This window comes from Bombina bombina, chromosome 12, assembly GCF_027579735.1.
Source record: "Bombina bombina isolate aBomBom1 chromosome 12, aBomBom1.pri, whole genome shotgun sequence".
Taxonomy (NCBI): Eukaryota; Metazoa; Chordata; class Amphibia; order Anura; family Bombinatoridae; genus Bombina; species Bombina bombina.
This window is the reverse complement of record NC_069510.1, coordinates 11,463,574-11,488,381: the sequence shown is the minus strand read 5'-3', so window position 1 is coordinate 11,488,381 and position 24,808 is coordinate 11,463,574. Positions and strand designations below refer to the sequence as shown.

The 24,808-nt window shown below is 39.8% G+C and overlaps 1 protein-coding gene across 1 annotated transcript in view; it reads left to right on the top strand.

Annotated features, from left to right (window-relative positions):
• SETX (senataxin) overlaps nt 1–24,808 on the top strand; it is a 136,024-nt gene that overhangs the window by 23,274 nt on the left and 87,942 nt on the right. The window contains exons 2-6 of the mRNA XM_053695584.1: nt 1,966–2,149; nt 2,305–2,515; nt 11,953–12,062; nt 13,133–13,352; nt 24,421–24,540. Coding sequence (XP_053551559.1) covers nt 1,970–2,149; nt 2,305–2,515; nt 11,953–12,062; nt 13,133–13,352; nt 24,421–24,540 — 841 coding nt within the window. The 5' untranslated portion in view covers nt 1,966–1,969. The remainder of the gene's footprint in view (nt 1–1,965; nt 2,150–2,304; nt 2,516–11,952; nt 12,063–13,132; nt 13,353–24,420; nt 24,541–24,808) is intronic.

Sequence of the window (24,808 nt, the reverse complement as noted above, 5' to 3'; positions counted from 1 at the left end):
TTGGGGGGGAAAAAAAAAATAGTTTCATACACTCTGGCCTGTCTTTGTTATTGGGGGAAAAAATAAATAGTTTCATACACTCTGGTCTGTCTTTGTTATTGGGGGAAAAAAAGAAATAGTTTCATACACCCTGGCCTGTCTTTGTTATTGGGGGAAAAAAAGAAATAGTTTCATACACTCTGGTCTGCCTTTGTTATTGGGGCAAAAAAGAAATAGTTTCATACACTCTGGCCTGTCTTTGTTATTGGGGGAAAAAAAAAGAAATAGTTTCATACACCCTGGCCTGTCTTTGTTATTGGGGGAAAAAAAAAGAAATAGTTTCATACACCCTGGCCTGTCTTTGTTATTGGGGGAAAAAAAGAAATAGTTTTATACACTCTGGCCTTTCTTTGTTATTGGGGAAAAAAAAGAAATAGTTTCATACACCCTGGCCTGTCTTTTTGTTTTTTTGGGGAAAAAAGAAATAGTTTCATACACTCTGGCCTTTCTTTGTTATTAGGGAAAAAAAAGAAATAGTTTCATACACTCTGGTCTGTCTTTGTTTTTTTTGGGGAAAAAAGAAATAGTTTCATACACCCTGGCCTGTCTTTGTTATTGGGGGAAAAAAAGAAATAGTTTCATACACACTGGCCTGTCTTTGTTATTGGGGGAAAAAAGAAATAGTTTCATACACTCTGGCCTGTCTTTGTTATTGGGGGAAAAAAGAAATAGTTTCATACACACTGGCCTGTCTTTGTTATTGGGGGAAAAAAGAAATAGTTTCATACACTCTGGCCTGTCTTTGTTATTGGGGGAAAAAAAGAAATAGTTTCATACACCCTGGCCTGTCTTTGTTATTGGGGGAAAAAAAGAAATAGTTTCATACACACTGGCCTGTCTTTGTTATTGGGGGAAAAAAGAAATAGTTTCATACACTCTGGCCTGTCTTTGTTATTGGGGGAAAAAAGAAATAGTTTCATACACACTGGCCTGTCTTTGTTATTGGGGGAAAAAAGAAATAGTTTCATACACTCTGGCCTGTCTTTGTTATTGGGGGAAAAAAAGAAATAGTTTCATACACCCTGGCCTGTCTTTGTTATTGGGGGAAAAAAAGAAATAGTTTCATACACTCTGGTCTGTCTTTGTTATTGGGGGAAAAAAGAAATAGTTTCATACACTCTGGTCTGTCTTTGTTATGGGGGGAAAAAAAGAAATAGTTTCATACACTCTGGTATGTCTTTGTTATTGGGGGAAAAAAAGAAATAGTTTCATACACTCTGGCCTGTCTTTGTTATTGGGGGGAAAAAAAGAAATAGTTTCATACACCCTGGCCTGTCTTTGTTATTGGGGGGAAAAAAAGAAATAGTTTCATACACCCTGGCCTGTCTTTGTTATTGGGGGGAAAAAAGAAATAGTTTCATACACCCTGGCCTGTCTTTGTTATTGGGGGGAAAAAAGAAATAGTTTCATACACCCTGGTCTGTCTTTGTTTTTTTGGGGGAAAAAAAAGAAATAGTTTCATACACCCTGGTCTGTCTTTGTTTTTTTAGGGTAAAAAATAAATAGTTTCATACACTCTGGCCTGTCTTTGTTATTGGGGGAAAAAAAAGAAATAGTTTCATACACACTGGCCTGTCTTTGTTATTGGGGGAAAAAAAGAAATAGTTTTATACACACTGGCCTGTCTTTGTTATTGGGGGAAAAAAAGAAATAGTTTTATACACACTGGCCTGTCTTTGTTATTCGGGAAAAAAAAGAAATAGTTTCATACACTCCGACCTGTCTTTGTTATTGGGGAAAAAAAGAAATAGTTGGAAAGATAAATTGTAGTAATATTAGTATAACATCTGCATATTACATTGTAGAATATTTAGAGGGGTACAGTTTCCCTTTGTGGTAATACTTCTTTTTTATATGTGATGGCTATGCAGATACACTCTGAAGTGTTGTGCCATTGTACTCATGTTGTATATCTGTGCACAACAGGAGGATGAGCACATGTCGATGGTGCACTCCTGGTGGTTCCGTTACCACAGACCTACTGAAGAGATATGCAGCTAAGGAGTTGAGAGATGATGATTTTCAAGGCGCCAACGATGACCTCAGTTACTGTATGGAATGTGTGGTGGAGTACCATCGGGTCAGGGATGAGTTACCGCACCTACACAAGGTAACGGAAAGATTGTGACGCTAGGTGTAGTGACATCTGTGCTCTAAGTATAAATGAGAACTGATTGTAAAAGTGCCAACTTATGCTTTCCATCTTTAAGGTTTAGTCCCATTGTAAACTATAGGTAATCACTTCCCCCCCCCCCTCTCTGACAGGCTCTGTGGAAGCTGGAAACCTCCCGACTGATTGTTCAGCTGGAAAACTCGATGCGCGAAGAGATAGAGGACGACGATGAACTGTTCCTGGTGGAAGATGATGGGGAGAAGCAGCTATTTGGATACACAGGCCCTAATTTTGAGAGCAACCTGCGGATACCAATTCTGGAAATTCTGAAGTACCCATACTTGCTCCTCAGCCCGCGAGTCAGTGAGTACAGCCATTAACCTTACTGTTGGCAATATTATTGCATGAGAGCGCTCTGTGCTGGTATAGATTAGTACCCAAACTTGCTCCTCAGCCTGCGAGTCAGTGAGTACAGCCATTAACCCTACTGTTGGCAGTATTATTGTATAGGAGCGCTCTGTGCTAGGATAGATTAATAACCATACTTGCTCCTCAGCCCGCGAGTCAGTGAGTACATCCATTAACCCTACTATTGGCAGTATTATTGCATGAGTGCTCTGTGCTGGTATAGATTAGTACACATACTTGCTGCTCAGCCCGTGAGTCAGTGAGTACAGCCATCAACCCTACTGTTGGCAGTATTATTGTATAGGAGCGCTCTGTGCTGGTATGGATTAGTACCCATACTTGCTCCTCAGCCCGCTAGTCGGTGAGTACAGCCATTGACCCTACTGTTGGCCACATCAGCAATAGCTTATTACTGGACTGAAAATATAGCTTGCTTGCATATAAATCCTCTAAAGAAGGATTATAACCTGCTATCTAAAGGGACTACAAATGAAGAACTATCCTCTAAAGTAATGTAGTACATTTAGCCAGAGTAAAAATGACCCCAACCACTTTTGGAATAGCTTTCCAAAGCTGAATAAGTGGAGCCTGAAAAGGATACAAATTCTTAAACCTTGAAAACTGAATAAAAAATATACTTGGCTCAGTCCAATTTCTGGATATAATCACAAAAACGTCAACAGGGACCAGAATTACACCAAGGAATGTGGGATCACTAACCCCTAAATGAAGTAAGAAAAGCATGTTTATTCTCTTTTTAAGGGAATGTTTTGCTAACATAAGACATAATATAAGTATGTCAGTAAAAGATCAGAGGAAGACTCTTGATCAACATAAAAAATCACCCCCTCTGATGACACAGCAGCCTCAAGACTAGAAACATTAACCTTAGCAGGCTAAAAACTAGTAGAAGGTAAACTCTGAACTGACCTTTAACGCTTAGTTGAAATAGACACGGCCAAAAACATTTCATGACTGTTTGGCTGAAATTCTTATTTATTTTAACAGAAGGAGCAATATAGTTTTTGCTGATGCATGCAACACTGAAGGCTAATGTGCGTCAAAAAATGTATGCGCACAAAAAAACTAGCGTGTCAAAATATGCGCGTGAAAATGCTAAGGCATCAAAAAAAATAAATTTATGCTTAAATGATAAATGTATTTCTTTTTTGACATGATGAGTCCATGGATCATCTTAATTACTAATGGGGTATTCACCTCCTGGTCAGCAGGAGGAGGCAAAGAGCACTACAGCAGAGCTGTTAAATAGCTCCTCCCTTCCCTCCCACTCCAGTCATTCGATCGAAGGGCGGGCCGTGGACTCATAGTGTCAAAAAATAAATACATTTATCAGGTAAGCATACATTTTCTTTTCTTTTTTAAGACACGAGGAGTCCACGGATCATCTTAATTACTAATGGGATTCAATACCCAAGCTAGAGTACACAGATGATACGGGACAAGACAGGGAACCTAAACGGAAGGCACCACTGCTTGAAGAACCTTTCTCCCAAAAGCAGCCTCAGGCGAGGCAAAAGTGTCAAACTTGTAGAACTTTGAAAAAGTGTGAAGAGAGGACCAAGTTGCAGCCTTGCAAATCTGTTCCATAGAAGCTTCATTTTTGAATGCCCATGAGGAAGCAACAGCCCTCGGGGAATGAGCCGTAACTCTGACGGGAGACTGCTGTCCAGCATTCTCATATGCAAGACGGATAATACTCTTCAGCCAAAAAGAAAGAGAAGTAGCCATAGCTTTCTGTCCCTTACGCTTTCCAGAGAAAATCACGAACAAAGAAGAAGACTGACGAAAGTCACTCCTTAGTTGCATGCAGGTAATACTTTAGAGCACGGACCATGTCCAAATTGTGCAGAAGTCGTTCTTTCTGAGAAGAAGGATTAGGACACAAGGAAGGGACGATAATCTCCTGATTAATGTTGCGATCAGAAACAACCTTAGGAAGAAATCCTAATTTAGTACCTAACACTACCTTATCTGAGTGGAAAATAAGATAAGGAGAGTCGTATTGCAATGCAGAGAGTTCCGACACTCTATGGGCAGAAGAAATAGCAACAAGAAATAAAACTTTCCAAGATAACAACTTAATATCTAAGGAATGCATAGGCTCAAATGGAGGCCGTTGAAGAACGTTGAGAACTAAATTCAGACTCCTTGGAGGAGTAACTGGTTTAAACACAAGCCTGATCCTGACCAAGTCCTGACAAAAGACTGAACATCTGGGGCATCCGCCAGACGTTTGTGAAACAAAACCGATAAAGCTGAGATTTGACCCTTCAAGGAACTCGTTGATAAACCTTTCTCCAAACCTTCTTGGAGAAAAGACAAAATCCTAGGAATCTTCACCCTACTCAATGAGTAGCCCTTGGATTCACACCAATAAAGGTATTTACGCCAGATCTTATGGTAAATCCTTCTAGTCACAGGCTTACGAGCCTGAACCGTGGTGTCTATAACCGAATCAGAAAAACCCCGCTTGGCTAAAATTAAACGTTCAATCTCCAAGCTGTCAGTTTCAGAGAAACTAGATTTGGGTGAAGGAAGGGCCCTTGAATCAGAAGGTCCTTCCTCAATGGAAGTCTCCAAGGTGGCAGAGATTCCATCTCCACCAGATCCACATACAAAATCCTGCGAGGCCACGCCGGAGCTATGAGGATCACCAAAGCCCTTTCCTGTTTGATTCGGGCAATTACCCAAGGAAGAAGAACAAACAGAGGAAAAGGTATACTAGACTGAAGGTCCAAGGAACCGCCAGAGCATCTATCAGTTCCGCCTGGGGGTCCCTAGACCTCGACCCGTATCTTGGGAGCTTGGCATTCTGGCGGGATGCCATGAAATCCAATTCCGGTAGACCCCATTTGAGAATTAGGTTTGAAAACACTTCCGGATGGAGTTCCCACTCCCCCCGAATGGAAGATCTGTCTGCTCAAGAAATCCGCCTCCCAATTGTCCACCCCTGGGATGTGGATCGCCGACAGGCAACAAGAGTGGGCTTCTGCCCATTGGATTATTTTTGCTACTTCCGTCATCGCTAAGGAACTCCTCATTCCTCCTTGATGAAGTTATGTTGTCTGACTGGAACCTGTTAATCCGGAATGAGGCTAACTGGGGCCAGGCCAGAAGAGCATTGAAGATCGCCCTCAGCTCCAGAATGTTTATAGGAAGAGCAGACTCTGACCGTGTCCAAACTCCCTGTGCCTTGAGAGAACCCCAGACTGCTCCCCACCCCAGAAGGCTGGTGCCTGTTGTCACAATCACCCAAGATGGCTTGCTAAAGCAGGTTCCTTGGGAAGGATGATCCAGAGACAACCACCATAGAAGTGAGTCTCTTGTCTCCTGCTCCAGAATAATTTGAGGAGACAAATCTGCACAATCCCAGTTCCATTGCCTGAGCATGCTTAACTGCAGAGGTCTGAGATGGAAACGAGCAAACGGGATGATGTCCATTGCCCCTACCATCAGCCCGATTAACTCCATGCACTGGGCCACTGACGGCCGAGGAGTGGACTGAAGGACTAGACAAGTATTGATAATCTTTGATTTCCTGACTTCTGTCAGAAAAATCTACATGGACAATGAGTCTATTATGGTCCCCAAGAACGTGACTCTTGTGTCTGGAACTAAAGAACTCTTTCCCAAATTTATCTTCCACCCGTGAAATCTCAGGAAAGATACCACTATGTTGGAGTGAGATCTTGCTTGTTGAAAGGACGGCGCCTGGACTAGAATGTCGTCCAGATATGGTGCCACCCCAATCCCCCGTGCCTGGTGCACCGCCAACAGAGACCCCAGAACCTTTGTGAAGACTCTGGGGGCAGTGGCCAGGCCAAAAGGAAGAGCCACAAACTGGAAGTGTTTGTCCTGGAAGGGAAACCGTAGGAATTTGTGATGATCCCTGTGAATGTAGGTACGCGTCCTTTAAACCCACTGTTGTCATGAATTGACCCTCCTGGATTAAAGGATTACTTTCTGTTTTAATTTTTAAAATAAACAACTAACATATTAAAGTTAATAAACATTAATTTAAAACCTACTGACCTATATTTTCTCCAAAACGAAGTTTCATAACATTCTAAAAGTTATATCTTTTATTCGCTGATGATGTCACGTTATCCTGCCCACTATTTTCAGCACTGAGTGTTCAAAATACTTAAACCAATAACTTTGTGTTTAAAGCGCCATTTTGAAACCTAGGTATTGTAAACTGATTGGTACAGAGCAAAGGATACCCACGGAGTGGGTTTGGAAAAAAATTAAATTTGCAGACAAGATTTCTGATATACGGTAGAGATATGTTAATAAAATGCTATTGATAAAAAGCGTATTTGGGGTAGTTAGTAACAGGCATAGAAAATATTTACTTACAGTGGCCCTTTAAGGGAAGAATGGAACGTATAGTTTCCATCTTGAAGGACGGAACCCTGAGAAATTTGTTTAGACTTTTTAGATCTAAATTTGGTCTGAAGCTTCCCTCCTTTTTCGGAACCACGAACAGATTGGAATAAAACCCCTCACCCTGTTCTTGAACTGGAACGGGAACAATCACTCCCATGGCAGAGAGATCTCCTACACAATGTAAGAACGCCTCTCTTTTTGTCTGGTCTGCAGATAATCTTGAAAGCAGAAACGAAGAAAACTTTTGAACTCCAATTTGTATCCCTGAGACACTATTTCTATTGCTCAGGGATCCTGAATGTCCCAAACCCAAGCCTTACCGAAGAAGGAAAGTCTGCCTCTACCAGATCCGGTCCCGGATCGGGGGCATGCCCTTCATGCTGTCTTGGATTCAATAGCAGGTTCTTGGACTGTTTACTTTTGTTCCAAGACTGGCTGAGTCTCCATGTATATTTAGATTGCTCCTGCTTAGAGGAGGAAGAGGGAGCATTTCCCTTGAAATTTTGAAAGGAACGAAAATTACTCTGTCGTCCTTTTTGTTAGTTTGTCTTATCCTGAGGAAGGAGATGACCCTTACCTCCCGTGATATCGGAGATAATTTCTGTCAGGCCAGGTCCAAACAAAGTCTTCCCTTTGTAAGGAATCACTAGAAGCTTAGATTTAGATGAAACGTCCGCAGACCAAGGTTTTAACTATATAAGGCTCTGCAGGCTAGGATAGAAAAACCCGAATTCTTAGCTGCCAGTTTAGTAATTTGCAAGGAAGCGTCCGTAATAAAAGCATTAGCTTTGATCCTGTCTTGGATCTCTTCTAGGGGAGTCTCAGTCCTGAGAGACTCAGACAGAGCATCAAACCAATATGCTGCTGCACTAGTGACAGTAGCAATGCACGCAGCTGGTTGCAATAGCAGACCCTGGTGAACATTAATCTTTTTAAGCAAACCCTCCATCTTTTTGTCCATAGGATCTTTAAAAGCACAACTATCCTCAATGGGAATAGTAGTTCTCTTGGCTAAAGTGGAAACAGCCCCTTCCACTTTATGAACTGTTTTCCAAACCTCCTTGTAAGAGTTAGCTATGGGAAACATCTTTTTAAAAATAGGAGAGGGAGAGAAGGGAATACCTGGTTTCTCCCATTCCTTAGAAACAACCTCCGAAGCTCACTTTGGCACCGGAAAAACATCTGAGTAAGAGGGAACTTCGAAATATCTGTCCAATTTACCCGACTTCACAGGAGCGACCACTACTGTGGAATCACAGTCGTCTAAAGTAACCAAAACCTCCCTAAGCAACAGGCGGAGGTGTTCTATATTAAACCGAAAAGTTACAACCTCTGAGTTAGTCAGAGGTAATGAACTTTCTGAATCTGAAATTTTGCCTTCTGATTGAACCTCAATACCCTCCTCCTCAGTTCCCTGGGGGGGTACGTCCGAGATCACCACAATTGTATCAGAAACCTCACCTACTGCATGTCTGGCCTTCCTCTTACGTTTGCCTTGCAGCATAGGAAAGGCAGAAATTGTGGAAGACCTAAGCGCAGCTATGTCTTTTAAGGTAACTCCAGCGGGCGCTAGAGCAGAAGTACAGGGCACTGCTTGAGTGGGCGTTAAAGATTGGGACTAATGAGGAGAAAGCTGCGGCATACTCTGAATCTCATCATTAGACTCCTGAGAAGCATCTGCAGTTTGAAAATTTTGCTCAGAATTTTTTTTTCCCTATAACTTAATGCCCTCTCAATACATGAGGGACAGAAACGGATTGGTGGTTCCACATTTGCATCCAAACACATGGAGTAAGTAACCTTATGGAAGGCTCCTGTGTCCATACTGAGGCACAATAAGATGACAATGTAATAAAAATTTGCATTTACCCCCCAAAAAAATATTACAATAAAACGTTACTGTCTCTTTAAAAGTTAAAAGGTAACTTTTTTACTACATGAGGAAAAACGTGACCAAAAAGATCTTAAGCTACTCAAATTATTTTCACCCAGAGAAATTTGATTACATAAAACGTTACTGTCTGTTTAAAATTTAAAAGGTAACTTTTTTTTTATTGCATATGAAAAAAACACACCTCACAAACTAACTAACGTAAATTTCAGACACCTTAACACCTCAGCAGCTCTGCTGAGGCGCCTACCTGCCAACCGGGCTCACTCCCTGTTAGTTCTTTAGACGAACGATCCAGATTGTTACGACCCCAATAACGCTAAAACTGCTTGCTCAATTTTATCAAAAACCATGCGATTCTAGTGCCACGCTGTTCTGACATCCATAATATACTAGAAAAGGCTTAAGACTGCGCAGCTTACAGGAAGTGCGCGAAACGATAGCCCCGCCCATCGTGGGTGTTACTGACGACTCCTAACCTGATCGACTTAACAGTTAAACTGTTAGGGAAAAAAACCCCACCAGAAACAATTTTGAGCTTAAAGGGACAGTCTACACCAGAATTTTTATTGTTTTAAAAGATAGATAATCCCATTATTACCCATTTCCCAGTTTTGCATAACCAACACAGTTATATTAATATACTTTTAACCTCTGTGATTACCTTGTATCTAAGCCTCTGCAAACTGCCCCTTTTTTCAGTTCTTTTGACAGACTTGCAGTCTAACCAATCAGTGCCTGCTCCCAGATAACTTCTCGTGCACAAGCACAGTGTTATCTATATGAAATACGTGAACTAACACCCTCTAGTGGTGAAAAACTGTTAAAATGCAATCTGAAAGAGGTGGGCTTCAAGGTCTAAGAAATTAGCATATGAATCTCCTAGGTTAAGCTTTCAACTAAGAATACCAAGAGAACAAAGCAAAATTGGTGATTAAAGTAAATTGGAAAATTGTTTAAAATTACATGCTCTATCTGAATCATGAAAGTTTATTTTGGCCTAGACTGTCCCTTTTAACTCCCAGCCCCAGTGCCTGTACTTATGACTGTCCAATACCCTCCAAATACAGAGGGCCTGATGTCCCAACATAAAAGAGCCTCTTGCCTGAGCCTTATATGTTATAGATATACAATTAAAGTGCCGACAGCAGGACAGTCCAGCAGGTTTAAGAGGTCCTCTCCCTCCCATAGCCCTGTGGAAAATGATAAACCCTGAGTAAGATTGCTTAGGCCATCAGGATAAGGGCAGCATAAATGTATGGGAGGCGCAGTGAGAATTATGTCCCACAAGTTCCCATTGCTCTAAAGCCACCAAAGCCCTACTAAAGAGATTGATGAGGACTACGGCTACACCCTAGGACAAAGCAGCACAATCTTGTACTACTTTAAAAATAATAAACTCTTGATTGAAGAATCTAATCTAACACCTCACTTTACCACTTCCTATCACTAACGTAGGCAAAGAGAATGACTGGAGTGGGAGGGAAGGGAGGAGCTATTTAACAGCTCTTCTGTGGTGCTCTTTGCCTCCTCCTGCTGACAAGTAGGTGAATATCCTATTAGTAATGAAGATGATCCGTGGACTCATCGTGTCTTAAAAAAGAAATGTACGTGCATGAAAAAAATGACAAGATAAAAAAAAAAAAAAAAAAAAAAAAAAAAAAAAGCACACACACACTTAAATCAATGTAAATATTTGCATAGGAAATTAGCACATCTAGGCAAGTATCCCCGCTTGCTTTTCCCCAGAAATTCTTAATATACAATGTTACCAATGCACAAGAGAATTGTGGGTAAGATATGCAAATTATCATTTTTTTTGCTTCAAAATACTGTTTTGACAAAGCGATCCTTTTAACAGGATTATTACAGCAAACCAGAAATCACTCACTAGACAAGCCTGTTTCGTTCTTTTTGGCACTCATCAGTAGGAGATAGATTTCTGGTTGCTGCACTGGTAAAGCTATTTTCATGGTTAAACCAAAATTCATTAAAATTATGGGGGGAGATAGAAAACTGAAATTAAAATCCTCCATGTCTCAAAATTAAATCAATGTAAATATTTGCATAGGAAATTAGCACATCTGGCCCCTGTGTAAAACCGCCCCTGGCCATCATTATTTGCTAGCCTAGTCTGTACTGTCACAGATATAGCCATCATTATTTGTTAGCCTTGTCTGTACTGTCAGATATAGCCATCATTATTTGTTACCTAGTCTGTACTGTCACAGATATAGCCATCATTATTTGTTACCTAGTCTGTACTGTCACAGATATAGCCATCATTATTTGTTACCTAGTCTGTACTGTCACAGATATAACCATCATTATTTGTTACCTAGTCTGTACTGTCACAGATATAGCCATCATTATTTGTTACCTAGTCTGTACTGTCACAGATATAGCCATCATTATTTGTTACCTAGTCTGTACTGTCACAGATATAGCCATCATTATTTGTTAGCCTTGTCTGTACTGTCACAGATATAGCCATCATTATTTGTTACCTAGTCTGTACTGTCACAGATATAGCCATCATTATTTGTTACCTAGTCTGTACTGTCACAGATATAGCCATCATTATTTGTTAGCCTAGTCTGTACTGTCACAGATATAGCCATCATTATTTGTTACCTAGTCTGTACTGTCACAGATATAGCCATCATTATTTGTTAGCCTTGTCTGTACTGTCACAGATATAGCCATCATTATTTGTTACCTAGTCTGTACTGTCACAGATATAGCCATCATTATTTGTTAGCCTTGTCTGTACTGTCACAGATATAGCCATCATTATTTGTTACCTAGTCTGTACTGTCACAGATATAGCCATCATTATTTGTTACCTAGTCTGTACTGTCACAGATATAGCCATCATTATTTGTTACCTAGTCTGTACTGTCACAGTTATAGCCATCATTATTTGTTACCTAGTCTGTACTGTCACAGATATAGCCATCATTATTTGTTACCTAGTCTGTACTGTCACAGATATAGCCATCATTATTTGCTAGAATAGTCTGACGTGTCAGATATAGCCAGAAATCATAATCAAAGTTAATTGGATTAAACCTTGTTTTGTGAATTCTAGGTGAGCTGTGTGCTGATGCCCTGTGTAAGATGGAGCAAGTCAACAACCCCTTTCTGGTGTATGAAAAGCTTCCTGGCGTGTATTTACTGCTAGTCTTCCCGAACGAGAACGTGAGTACTGTATAGCCAGCCTTAATTTAGCCTGCAGGCATAGACCGTAGCTGTAGGGACAATTGTTATAGCGGAATAGCTCACTCACTTTTTTATGGTTAGAGTGAATGTCAATTTTGATGAATTAGTGCCCGGTTTTTAATAATCCTATTAAAACAAGGGCACTTTAATTAATCAAAATTGACATTTCACACGTTTTCTTCAAAAACTTACCTTGTAATCCTGGCAGCTGCTCCAGCACTTCCTCCGCCCGTCACAAGCCGTGTTCGCGGGTCCAAAATGACGAATCCCGCTTCCTCCAATCACGGTGTTGCATCAGGCCAAGATTCCCTGGGGGGAAGCCGCTATTGGAGGAAGCCGGGTTTGTCATTTCTGACGTCTGCAGAGGCTTCCGACGGCCGGGGGAATCGCTGGAGCGGCTGTAAGGATTAAAAGGTAAGTTTTTGAAGAAAAGAAGTGAAATGTCAATTTTGATGAATTAAAGTGCCCTTGTTTTTAATAGGATTATTAAAAACCGGGCACTAATTCATCAAAATTGACATTCACTTTAATGTGTCATTTCATTTTTTCTTTCATTATTCAGATAGAACATGCAATTCTAATCAACTTTCTAATTTACACCTATTATCAATTTTTCTTTGTTCTCTTGTTATCTTTATTTGAAAAAGCAGGAATGTAAGCTTAGGAAACGGCCCATTGTTTGTTCAGCATTCTGGGTAGCTTTTGCTGATTGGTGACTACATAAGCCACCAATCTGTAAGCGCTACCCAGGGACTCTTAAGCTTCCATTCCTGCTTTACAAATAGATACCAAGAGAACAGAAATTATAAAAGGAGCAAATTAGAAAGTTGCTTAAAATTGCTGCTCTATCTGAATATTCACACTCTTGCGCACATACCAGAAATGAAATAAACAGCAACAGGCTTGCACTCTCTGGACGTTCAGAAGTGCCTTTAATGTAACGTTTCGGGGATACACACATGCGTGTCGCAGGATGGGTTCAGTTAGTGCTCAGGGTGTGTCAACACCAGCTGTGATATGTAATTCTGCCCAATTGTATCATTCGCTAGATCCGTCGCTGGGCCATAGTAACCGCAAGGGCTCAGGGGAAGGTGGACCGCGATGATTACTACGACCTACAGGAAGTTTTCACTTGTCTGTTTAAGGTCATTGAGCTTGGCCTGTTTGACAACCCAGATATCTACAGTTACTCAGACATTGAAGAAGGGAAGCTGATTCTCCTGCCAGATCACCTATATGACACGGCCAACTATAAGAACTACTGGCTGGGTAAGGTGCCATTTATTTGTGGTCTTTGGTTATGGTCCCTTTGATTTGTGAAATTGTATTTTTCATGTAATTAGCAAGAGTCCATGAGCTAGTGACGTATGGGATATACATTCCTACCAGGAGGGGCAAAGTTTCCCAAACCTTAAAATGCCTATAAATACACCCCTCACCACACCCACAATTCAGTTTTACAAACTTTGCCTCCTATGGAGGTGGTGAAGTAAGTTTGTGCTAGATTCTATGTTGATATGCGCTCCGCAGCAGGTTGGAGCCCGGTTTTCCTCTCAGCGTGCAGTGAATGTCAGAGGGATATGAGGAGAGTATTGCCTATTTGAATTCAATGGTCTCCTTCTACGGGATCTATTTCATAGGTTCTCTGTTATCAGTCGTAGAGATTCATCTCTTACCTCCCTTTTCAGATCGACGATATACTCTTATATATACCATTACCTCTGCTGATTCTCGTTTCAGTACTGGTTTGGCTTTCTACAAACATGTAGATGAGTGTCCTGGGGTAAGTAAGTCTTATTTTCTGTGACACTCTAAGCTATGGTTGGGCACTTTTTTAATAAAGTTCTAAATATATGTATTCAAACATTTATTTGCCTTGACTCAGGATGTTCAACATTCCTTATTTTCAGACAGTCAGTTTCATATTTGGGATAATGCATTTGAATCAAATATTTTTCTTACCTTAAAGATTTGACTTTTTTGCCTGTGGGCTGTTAGGCTCGCGGGGGCTGAAAATGCTTCATTTTATTGCGTCATTTTTGGCGCAGACTTTTTTTGCGCAAAAAATCTTTTCTGTTTCCGGCGTCATACGTGTCGCCGGAAGTTGCGTCATTTTTGACGTTCTTTTGCGCCAAAAAATGTCGGCGTTCCGGACGTGGCGTCATTTTTGGCGCCAAAAGCATTTAGGCGCCAAATAATGTGGGCGTCTTATTTGGCGCTAAAAAAATATGGGCGTCGCTTTTGTCTCCACATTATTTAAGTCTCATTATTTATTGCTTCTGGTTGCTAGAAGCTTGTTCACTGGCATTTTTTCCCATTCCTGAAACTGTCATTTAAGGAATTTGATCAATTTTGCTTTATATGTTGTTTTTTCTCTTACATATTGCAAGATGTCTCACGTTGCATCTGAGTCAGAAGATACTTCAGGAAAATCGCTGTCTGGTGCTGGAACTACCAAAGCTAAGTGTATCTGCTGTAAACTTTTGGTAGCTATTCCTCCAGCTGTTGTTTGTATTAATTGTCATGACAAACTTGTTAATGCAGATAATATTTCCTTTAGTAATGTACCATTACCTGTTGCAGTTCCATCAACATCTAATGTTCAGAATGTTCCTGATAACATAAGAGATTTTGTTTCTGAATCCATCAAGAAGGCTATGTCTGTTATTCCTCCTTCTAGTAAACATAAAAAATCTTTTAAAACTTCTCTTTATACAGATGAATTTTTAAATGAACATCATCATTCTGATTCTAATGACTCTTCTGGTTCAGAGGATTCTGTCTCAGAGATTGATGCTGATAAATCTTCATATTTATTTAAAATGGAATTTATTCGTTCTTTACTTAAAGAAGTACTAATTGCTTTAGAAATTGAGGATTCTGGTCCTCTTGATACTAAATCTAAACGTTTAGATAAGGTCTTTAACTCTCCTGTGGTTATTCCAGAAGTTTTTCCTGTTCCTGGTGCTATTTCTGAAGTAATTTCCAGAAAATGGAATAATTTGGGTAATTCATTTACTCCTTCTAAACGTTTTAAGCAATTATATCCTGTGCCGTCTGACAGATTAGAATTTTGGGACAAAATCCCTAAAGTTGATGGGGCTATTTCTTCCCTTGCTAAACGTACTACTATTCCTACGTCAGATGGTACTTCGTTTAAGGATCCTTTAGATAGGAAAATTGAATCCTTTCTAAGAAAAGCTTATCTGTGTTCAGGTAATCTTCTTAGACCTGCTATATCATTGGCTGATGTTGCTGCAGCTTCAACTTTTTGGTTGGAAACTTTAGCGCAACAAGTAACAGATCATGATTCTCATAATATTATTATTCTTCTTCAACATGCTAATAATTTTATCTGTGATGCCATTTTTGATATTATCAGAGTTGATGTCAGGTATATGTCTCTAGCTATTTTAGCTAGAAGAGCTTTATGGCTTAAAACTTGGAATGCTGATATGTCTTCTAAATCAACTCTACTTTCCATTTCTTTCCAGGGTAACAAATTATTTGGTTCTCAGTTGGATTCTATTATCTCAACTGTTACTGGTGGGAAAGGAACTTTTTTACCACAGGATAAAAAATCTAAGGGTAAAAACAGGGCTAATAATCGTTTTCGTTCCTTTCGTTTCAACAAAGAACAAAAGCCTGATCCTTCATCCTCAGGAGCAGTTTCAGTTTGGAAACCATCTCCAGTCTGGAATAAATCCAAGCCTTCTAGAAAAGCAAAGCCAGCTTCTAAGTCCACATGAAGGTGCGGCCCTCATTCCAGCTCAGCTGGTAGGGGGCAGGTTACGTTTTTTCAAAGAAATTTGGATCAATTCTGTTCACAATCTTTGGATTCAGAACATTGTTTCAGAAGGGTACAGAATTGGTTTCAAGATAAGACCTCCTGCAAAGAGATTTTTTCTTTCCCGTGTCCCAGTAAATCCAGTGAAAGCTCAAGCATTTCTGAAATGTGTTTCAGATATAGAGTTGGCTGGAGTAATTATGCCAGTTCCAGTTCTTGAACAGGGGATGGGGTTTTATTCAAATCTCTTCATTGTACCAAAGAAGGAGAGTTCCTTCAGACCAGTTCTGGATCTAAAAATATTGAATCGTTATGTAAGGATACCAACGTTCAAAATGGTAACTGTAAGGACTATCTTGCCTTTTGTTCAGCAAGGGCATTATATGTCCACAATAGATTTACAGGATGCATATCTGCATATTCCGATTCATCCAGATCATTATCAGTTCCTGAGATTCTCTTTTCTGGACAAGCATTACCAGTTTGTGGCTCTGCCGTTTGGCCTAGCTACAGCTCCAAGAATTTTTACAAAGGTTCTCGGTGCCCTTCTGTCTGTAATCAGAGAACAGGGTATTGTGGTATTTCCTTATTTGGACGATATCTTGGTACTTGCTCAGTCTTTACATTTAGCAGAATCTCATACGAATCGACTTGTGTTGTTTCTTCAAGATCATGGTTGGAGGATCAATTCACTAAAAAGTTCATTGATTCCTCAGACAAGGGTAACCTTTCTGGGTTTCCAGATAGATTCAGTGTCCATGACTCTGTCTTTGACAGACAAGAGACGTCTAAAATTGATTTCAGCTTGTCGAAACCTTCAGTCACAATCATTCCCTTCGGTAGCCTTATGCATGGAAATTCTAGGTCTTATGACTGCTGCATCGGACGCGATCCCCTTTGCTCGTTTTCACATGCGACCTCTTCAGCTCTGTATGCTGAATCAATGGTGCAGGGATTACACAAAGATATCTCAATTAATATCTTTAAAACCGATTGTACGACACTCTCTAACGTGGTGGACAGATCACCATCGTTTAATTCAGGGGGCTTCTTTTGTTCTTCCGACCTGGACTGTAATTTCAACAGATGCAAGTCTCACAGGTTGGGGAGCTGTGTGGGGATCTCTGACGGCACAAGGAGTTTGGGAATCTCAGGAGGTGAGATTACCGATCAATATTTTGGAACTCCGTGCAATTTTCAGAGCTCTTCAGTCTTGGCCTCTTCTGAAGAGAGAATCGTTCATTTGTTTTCAGACAGACAATGTCACAACTGTGGCATACATCAATCATCAAGGAGGGACTCACAGTCCTCTGGCTATGAAAGAAGTATCTCGAATTCTGGTTTGGGCGGAATCCAGCTCCTGTCTAATCTCTGCGGTTCATATCCCAGGTATAGACAATTGGGAAGCGGATTATCTCAGTCGCCAAACGTTGCATCCGGGCGAATGGTCTCTTCACCCAGAGGTATTTCTTCAGATTGTTCAAATGTGGGAGCTTCCAGAAATAGATCTGATGGCGTCTCATCTAAACAAGAAACTTCCCAGGTATCTGTCCAGATCCCGGGATCCTCAGGCGGAAGCAGTGGATGCATTATCACTTCCTTGGAAGTATCATCCTGCCTATATCTTTCCGCCTCTAGTTCTTCTTCCAAGAGTAATCTCCAAGATTCTGAAGGAATGCTCGTTTGTTCTGCTGGTAGCTCCGGCATGGCCTCACAGGTTTTGGTATGCGGATCTTGTCCGGATGGCCTCTTGCCATCCGTGGACTCTTCCGCTAAGACCAGACCTTCTGTCGCAAGGTCCTTTTTTCCATCAGGATCTCAAATCCTTAAATTTAAAGGTATGGAGATTGAACGCTTGATTCTTGGTCAAAGAGGTTTCTCTGACTCTGTGATTAATACTATGTTACAGGCTCTGTATCCAGAGAGATATATTATAGAGTCTGGAAGACTTATATTTCTTGGTGTCTTTCTCATCATTTTTCTTGGCATTCTTTTAGAATTCCGAGAATTTTACAGTTTCTTCAGGATGGTTTAGATAAAGGTTTATCCGCAAATTCTTTGAAAGGACAAATCTCTGCTCTTTCTGTTCTTTTTCACAGAAAGATTGCTAATCTTCCTGATATTCATTGTTTTGTACAAGCTTTGGTTCGTATAAAACCTGTCATTAAGTCAATTTCTCCTCCTTGGAGTTTGAATTTGGTTCTGGGGGCTCTTCAAGCTCCTCCGTTTGAACCTATGCATTCATTGGACATTAAATTACTTTCTTGGAAAGTTTTGTTCCTTTTGGCGATCTCTTCTGCCAGAAGAGTCTCTAAATTATCTGCTCTTTTCTTGTGAGTCTCCTTTTCTGATTTTTCATCAGGATAAGGCGGTGTTGCGAACTTCTTTTGAATTTTTACCTAAGGTTGTGAATTCCAACAACATTAGTAGAGAAATTGTGGTTCCTTCATTATGTCCTAATCCTAAGAATTCTAAGGAGAAATAGTTGCATTCTTTGGATGTTGTTAGAGCTTTGAAATATTATGTTGAAGCTACTAAGTCTTTCCGAAAGACTTCTAGTCTATTTGTTATCTTTTCCGGTTCTAGAAAAGGCCAGAAAGCTTCTGCCATTTCTTTGGCATCTTGGTTGAAATCTTTAATTCATCATGCCTATGTCGAGTCGGGTAAAACTCTGCCTCAAAGGATTACAGCTCATTCTACTAGGTCAGTTTCTACTTCCTGGGCGTTTAGGAATGAAGCTTCGGTTGATCAGATTTGCAAAGCAGCAACTTGGTCCTCTTTGCATACTTTTACTAAATTCTACCATTTTGATGTATTTTCTTCTTCTGAAGCAGTTTTTGGTAGAAAAGTACTTCATGCAGCGGTTTCAGTTTGAATCTTCTGTTTATGTTTTTCATTAAACTTTATTTTGGGTGTGGATTATTTTCAGCAGGAATTGGCTGTCTTTATTTTATCCCTCCCTCTCTAGTGACTCTTGCGTGGAAAGATCCACATCTTGGGTAGTCATTATCCCATACGTCACTAGCTCATGGACTCTTGCTAATTACATGAAAGAAAACATAATTTATGTAAGAACTTACCTGATAAATTCATTTCTTTCATATTAGCAAGAGTCCATGAGGCCTTCCCTTTTTTGTGGTGGTTATGATTTTTTTGTATAAAGCACAATTATTCCAATTCCTTATTTTATATGCTTTCGCACTTTTTTCTTATCACCCCACTTCTTGGCTATTTGTTAAACTGAATTGTGGGTGTGGTGAGGGGTGTATTTATAGGCATTTTAAGGTTTGGGAAACTTTGCCCCTCCTGGTAGGAATGTATATCCCATACGTCACTAGCTCATGGACTCTTGCTAATATGAAAGAAATGAATTTATCAGGTAAGTTCTTACATAAATTATGTTTTCCTTCTAATGGCAGTGATGGTCCACAAAAACATTCATAACCTGTGGGAAATACTTCACCAGGAGGAGGCAAAGACACCCCATACAGAAGATTAAAATATCCCTCCCACTCCCCCTACCCTCTCAGTAGTTCTTTGCCTCGTGTCATGGAGGTTGGCAGAGAGAGGTGCTCTGCTGAAGATTCTGGTTTTACGTTCCTCAATGGATAGTTCCTACAAGATAGGACAGGGGAGCTGTTAGTAGCCATGTCATTCTCTTAGTAAGAGTTGTGGTGAATGTTAGCTTCTGGATGTCGCAGGGAAGTTCCCCATGCCTCCTTCCCATATACTTATGCTATCCTCCCCACCAGGCAAACAGTGTTAGTTACACTGATTTTCCTTATGTCACAGGTCCCTGTCAGGATGAAGATTCTACTGTCAGACCTGGGGCTGCTGCGAAATTGTCAAGGACAGCAGATGGATCCCAGACTGGATGAAGGTATTCCTTCAGCAAAGGTTAAGTCCCGATTTTTATGTTTTTAGTTGCCTTATGTGAGCGGGACAGCAAATAATCAGACTTCAGGCTAGTTATAACCTCACAGACAAGGGGGTTACTATACAGCCTTTGTTCTCAGTCTTGGGAGCACATGCTGTTTATACCCTGACAAGCAAGAGGGTGATTATACAACTTTTGTTCTCCGCCCAGCATCTGCATGCTGCCTCAGACTAGGGGGTCCATATACAGCACTTATTTGAGCCCTGCGACTGCATACTGCCTATAACCTTCACAGACAAGGGGGTTAAATGAGAGGGGTTTAAGGTACCATAAGCAGCGATTTGTTCCCACCGCAGGACCGTTTTGGTGAACTCCGTCCTCTTCCTTTTGGGACCTTTACAGCTTTCTCGCTATTACACTTATTCATCACACTACTCCCTATCCGCATCTAGATCAGAGCTCCACATGGACAGTACGAGCATAGTCCTATGGGGCTATTTCTTTTACCTGTGTTTCAGCTGTGTTTAATCTATATTGGGAGCGCTGGGATATATATATATATATATATATATATATATATATATATATATATATATATATATATATATATATATATATATATATATATATATATATATATATATATATATCTATCATCATCTATATCTCTATCATCATCTATATCTCTATCTATCTATATCCAAGCGTGGCTGTGTGGGGGCTGACGTTTTAGTGCCATTTCTCAGTTTGCCTTTGTGACGCTATCGACTGTGCTATAATGGTGTATGCGGACAGGTCCCAGCTATAAAGGGGTACTGGAGCAGAGGGGCTATGGATGTTATTATTATTTGAATTTCAGGAGTCTCCATAGATTTGGGGTAATAATGTTATCCTTGCTATCAGCTCACTATAATTATTGTATTTAATTACATGTTGGGCCGTTACTCTCACTGAGAGAAGGTTTTTGCTCGGTCTTATCTGTGTATATTCTATTTTTTTTAACTTTTTTTTTTTAATTTTTTTTCTATGAGGTTTTAGATTCCATGGTGTGACAATATCTCTAACCCAGGTATTTGCATGTATTTCACATTATGGGGCATTCATATGTATATGCTGTAAATCTAATTGCCACAGTAGTTTGGCATTCTTTATGCTTTACCTTGGTCTCTAAGCTGTACCCATGGTGTGAACAGCTTTCTGGGAGTTTCTATGTGCTCAGTCTGTTTAATTCCTTATGGGATAATATGGGAGTTTACTTATATTTTTCTGTTATATTTATTGTTGTGCAATAATACATAGTTTATCTTATTGAAAACAGAAAATAAACTACAGATATCTGTAACCTATTGTAGTATCCCATAACATATATTTATGTTACTGCTGTACAATAACACATATTTCCCTCTATGGGATACTACAATATACTCCATATTGTGATGTGATTATTATTGGGTACTACCTCTATGATACGCCACACATTTAAATTTCTTCTGTTTCTTCTGCGGTTATTATTTATTGATGTGCAATGACATATGATTCTCCCTTTTGAGATATTTCAGTATTTTACATATGTTGTTTATCTCTCTGCAAAAATGATGGCATATTCTCATGTCTGGGAATTTCTCAACACTCCCAGGGCTTATCTATGCGTTTCTTATATGAAAAATGTCTTATCTGGTGGTCTATCTCAATGTCCAGTGATCACTTATCCATATAATAGTGGGTTATGGCATTTCTAGCCTTCCCCATACTTAATCTATTTTATGGAAACTTATTGGATGAACTAATAACTTTGCCAGTGTTTAAGTATGCTTATTTCTTATATAGATATATTCCTATAAGGTGGTTTTTCAGCATTTCTGATGCTTGTCCATCATATGGAAACGAGCAATCTGTTTTAGGTCTCCCATGGTACTTAGATAATGCTGAGAAGTTCACCAGATATGTTTATACATATTTCATTCTGGCTAATGTTATATGGATAGTCAGCATTTATATTGTTTTTTTATGCTTTATAATGTTGTGTTATAGCGTGCAGATGATTTGTCCTGTTTCTTAATTTTATTTGAACTAATATCTGGACATATTATGAAAAAAAATCATTCATAGATGTGGTTTATTAGCTTTTCCACTGTTACTACATACAACCTATTCTGGGTTGGTATAATTAGTTGTGTTTAGACATACCTATGTCAGTGAGTACACGCTTCAGCTTTATCAGTGCTTATTCATGCTTATTTACCACTTAGTGGCTTATCAACCTTACCAGTGCTTAAGTGTATCTATTTCTTATATAGAAAATATTCATGTTTGGGGATGTTATTGGTTTCCCCAGGCTTAGACATACTTATAGTGGTAGTGATATCTGGGGGTTTTAGCCGTCCAGCGCTTACACATGACTATTTTGTATATAGAATATAATCGTATCTGGTAAGTTTTATAGCGTTATCAATGCTTGCTTATTCCTTCAGATGTAAAAATGAAACATATTGTATAGTTACATTAGTGTCTAACCTTCATTTTTCATATAGGATATAAGAGATCTGGTGTTTTTTTTATCAGCATCAGTGCTTACCTGTACTTATTCTTTTATAGATAATGAAGGTTCTTAGCATTAATAATACTTACTCATATATTTTTTGAGGGGGACTAACTTGTCTGGTGGTTTATTAATACTACCAGTATTTCCCACATTTGTTTTCTCTTTGGAGGTTAGAATACCTGCTGATTGTTACAATAATCTGTACCCGTCATACTTGTTTTCTTACATAGGAATTCCCATGTATGGTAGTTTTTCAGCATTAGAGTGTTTAAACATACTTATTTCTTTCATGTCGGGTGTTTTATCACTTAACCATATTTATATTTTAGTTGGCAATTAACGCATCGGAGTTTTTCCAGCGTTTCCAATGCTTTGCATTATCTATTTCATATATAGAAAGAGACAGATCTAGTGATTTGATAGAAGTGCCATTTCTTAACCATACTTGTTTCTTTCTAGGAAAGTAAAATATCAGGCGTTTTATCAGCATTTCTGATGCTTGTCCACATTTTATTTCTTTTTCGGATATAAAAATTTCATGGTGTCTTTTGCCATTCTCAGTGGCTAGGTATTAGGTGAGCTGGTGGATGCTCTGGCGGTCCCTGGCGCTTTCTCTATAGTGTATCTGTTTCTCCTGATCATGTCTCTGCCCGCGTGGTAGCATGGATCACACAGAAGGCAATTTTTGAGATTCTTCTGTCTCCTCCGTGGCCATGCAGGACTTGACATGCAGTCCTAGTAGGATTGTTGTCTGCTTATCCGTGCCGGTTACCTTTTGAGGCCGGATTTTCTAGAGCAAGGTCTGTTCTTCTATCTAGTCATCGATAGTCCGAGGCTGTCTACATAGGAACTGCATGACTAGTCTTGTCTCAGAGGAATTTTTCCTAGAGGGTTATCGATTTTCTCTTTCAGACTCGCAAGCCTTTTGCTAGACGTGCTTATCATAGGGCTGGAGGACCTTACTCTATTTGTGTTTATAGCGTGGGTTTCCCTGGCATAGAGTGAGGATTCCACATATTTTCAGTTTTTTTCAGTAAGGTCTGGAGAAAGGCCTGTCAGACATTTCCCTTGAGGGTCAGTTCTGTCTTTTTAGTTCTGTTTTCTCAAAAGTTGGTTTGTTTGCCAGAGGTTCAAGAGTTGATTTAGACTATTGCTAAATTTAGATGGTGTTGAATTTGTTACCTAATTCGTCTGTTTACAGAGTGTCAGATTTGTCTGTTTTCCAATGTGACCTGTCTTCTTCTTGTTCCATTCTGACAATACTGTATAGTTCTAAGGATATAGCTTGTTTTTTTTGGCCTAAGGTAGCTTGTTTCCTCAACATCATCTAGGAAATTGTGGTTTCATCATTTTTTTTTCCCCCAATGTGCCCTCTTTCAAGGAGAGTTTGTTGCATAAGTTGGATGTGATCAGAGTGTTAAAGTATCTACTTTCTCCCTAAATGAAGAATTTTGTCAGTCATCTTCTTTGCTTGTCCTATTTTCTAGTAAGGGCAAGGGTAGAAGACAATGGCCATTTCCCCTTTCTTCTGCTATGAAGCCTGTTTCACGTGTTTACGTAGAAAGGGGTCAGCAGTCTCCATCCCAAATTGCGGCACTTTCTTCCCGTTGATTAGTAGGCTGCTACATGGTCTTCCTTTCACACTTTCTTGATTATTTTACAGACATGATGTTTTATTTTTGCCTTAGCAGAGTCATCATTTGGGAGAAGGGTTCTACCAGAGGTGGTACCTAGTACTTATGACTGCCTTCCCTCCCTAACATTTGTGTCCTCCACAGCTTGGGTATTGATTTCCCATAGGTTATGAATGTTTTTGTGGACTCTCACTGCTATTCGAAGGAAAATAAAATTTATGCTTACCTGACAAATTAATTTCCTTCTTGGCAGTGAGAGTCCACAAACCCACCCTTGTTTCTCTGTACTTTTCTATATCCACGGCTTGAACTACTGAGAGATTATGAGAAGTGGGAGGGTTATTTCAAAATTTTGTTTAGGATGTTTTGTCTCCTCCTGGTGGCCAGGTGAAGTATTTCCCATAGGTTATGAATGTTTTCATGGACTCTCACTGCCAAGAAGGAAACTAATTTATAACGTAAGCATAAATAATATTTTTCCCTTCTCTTGCTCCTAGGAATCTGCATGTTGCTGACTGTCCTGGAAGACCAAGCCATGGACTCCCTGCTGCTGGGACATGACCGGCAGAATGACTTCATGCTCTCTATACTTCACATTATGGAGAAGCAAACAGAAGGTGCCCCCCCTCAATGTGTCTGTCCTCTGATAACTACACAATTCTTGTGATGTTTGTCAGGCTGGCTGTGGGTTCTCATGTGATGTAAATTATATTATTCTTTATCAGAAGCCCTTGTACTTATATACTGTCCATCCTGACCTGTTGTTATCTTTACCATGCACGTGTCATGTATTGTTACTGCACTGACTGTGGGTTCTCATGTAATATAAATGATATGATTATTCTTTATCAGAAGCCCTCGTACTTGTATACTGTCCACCCTCAC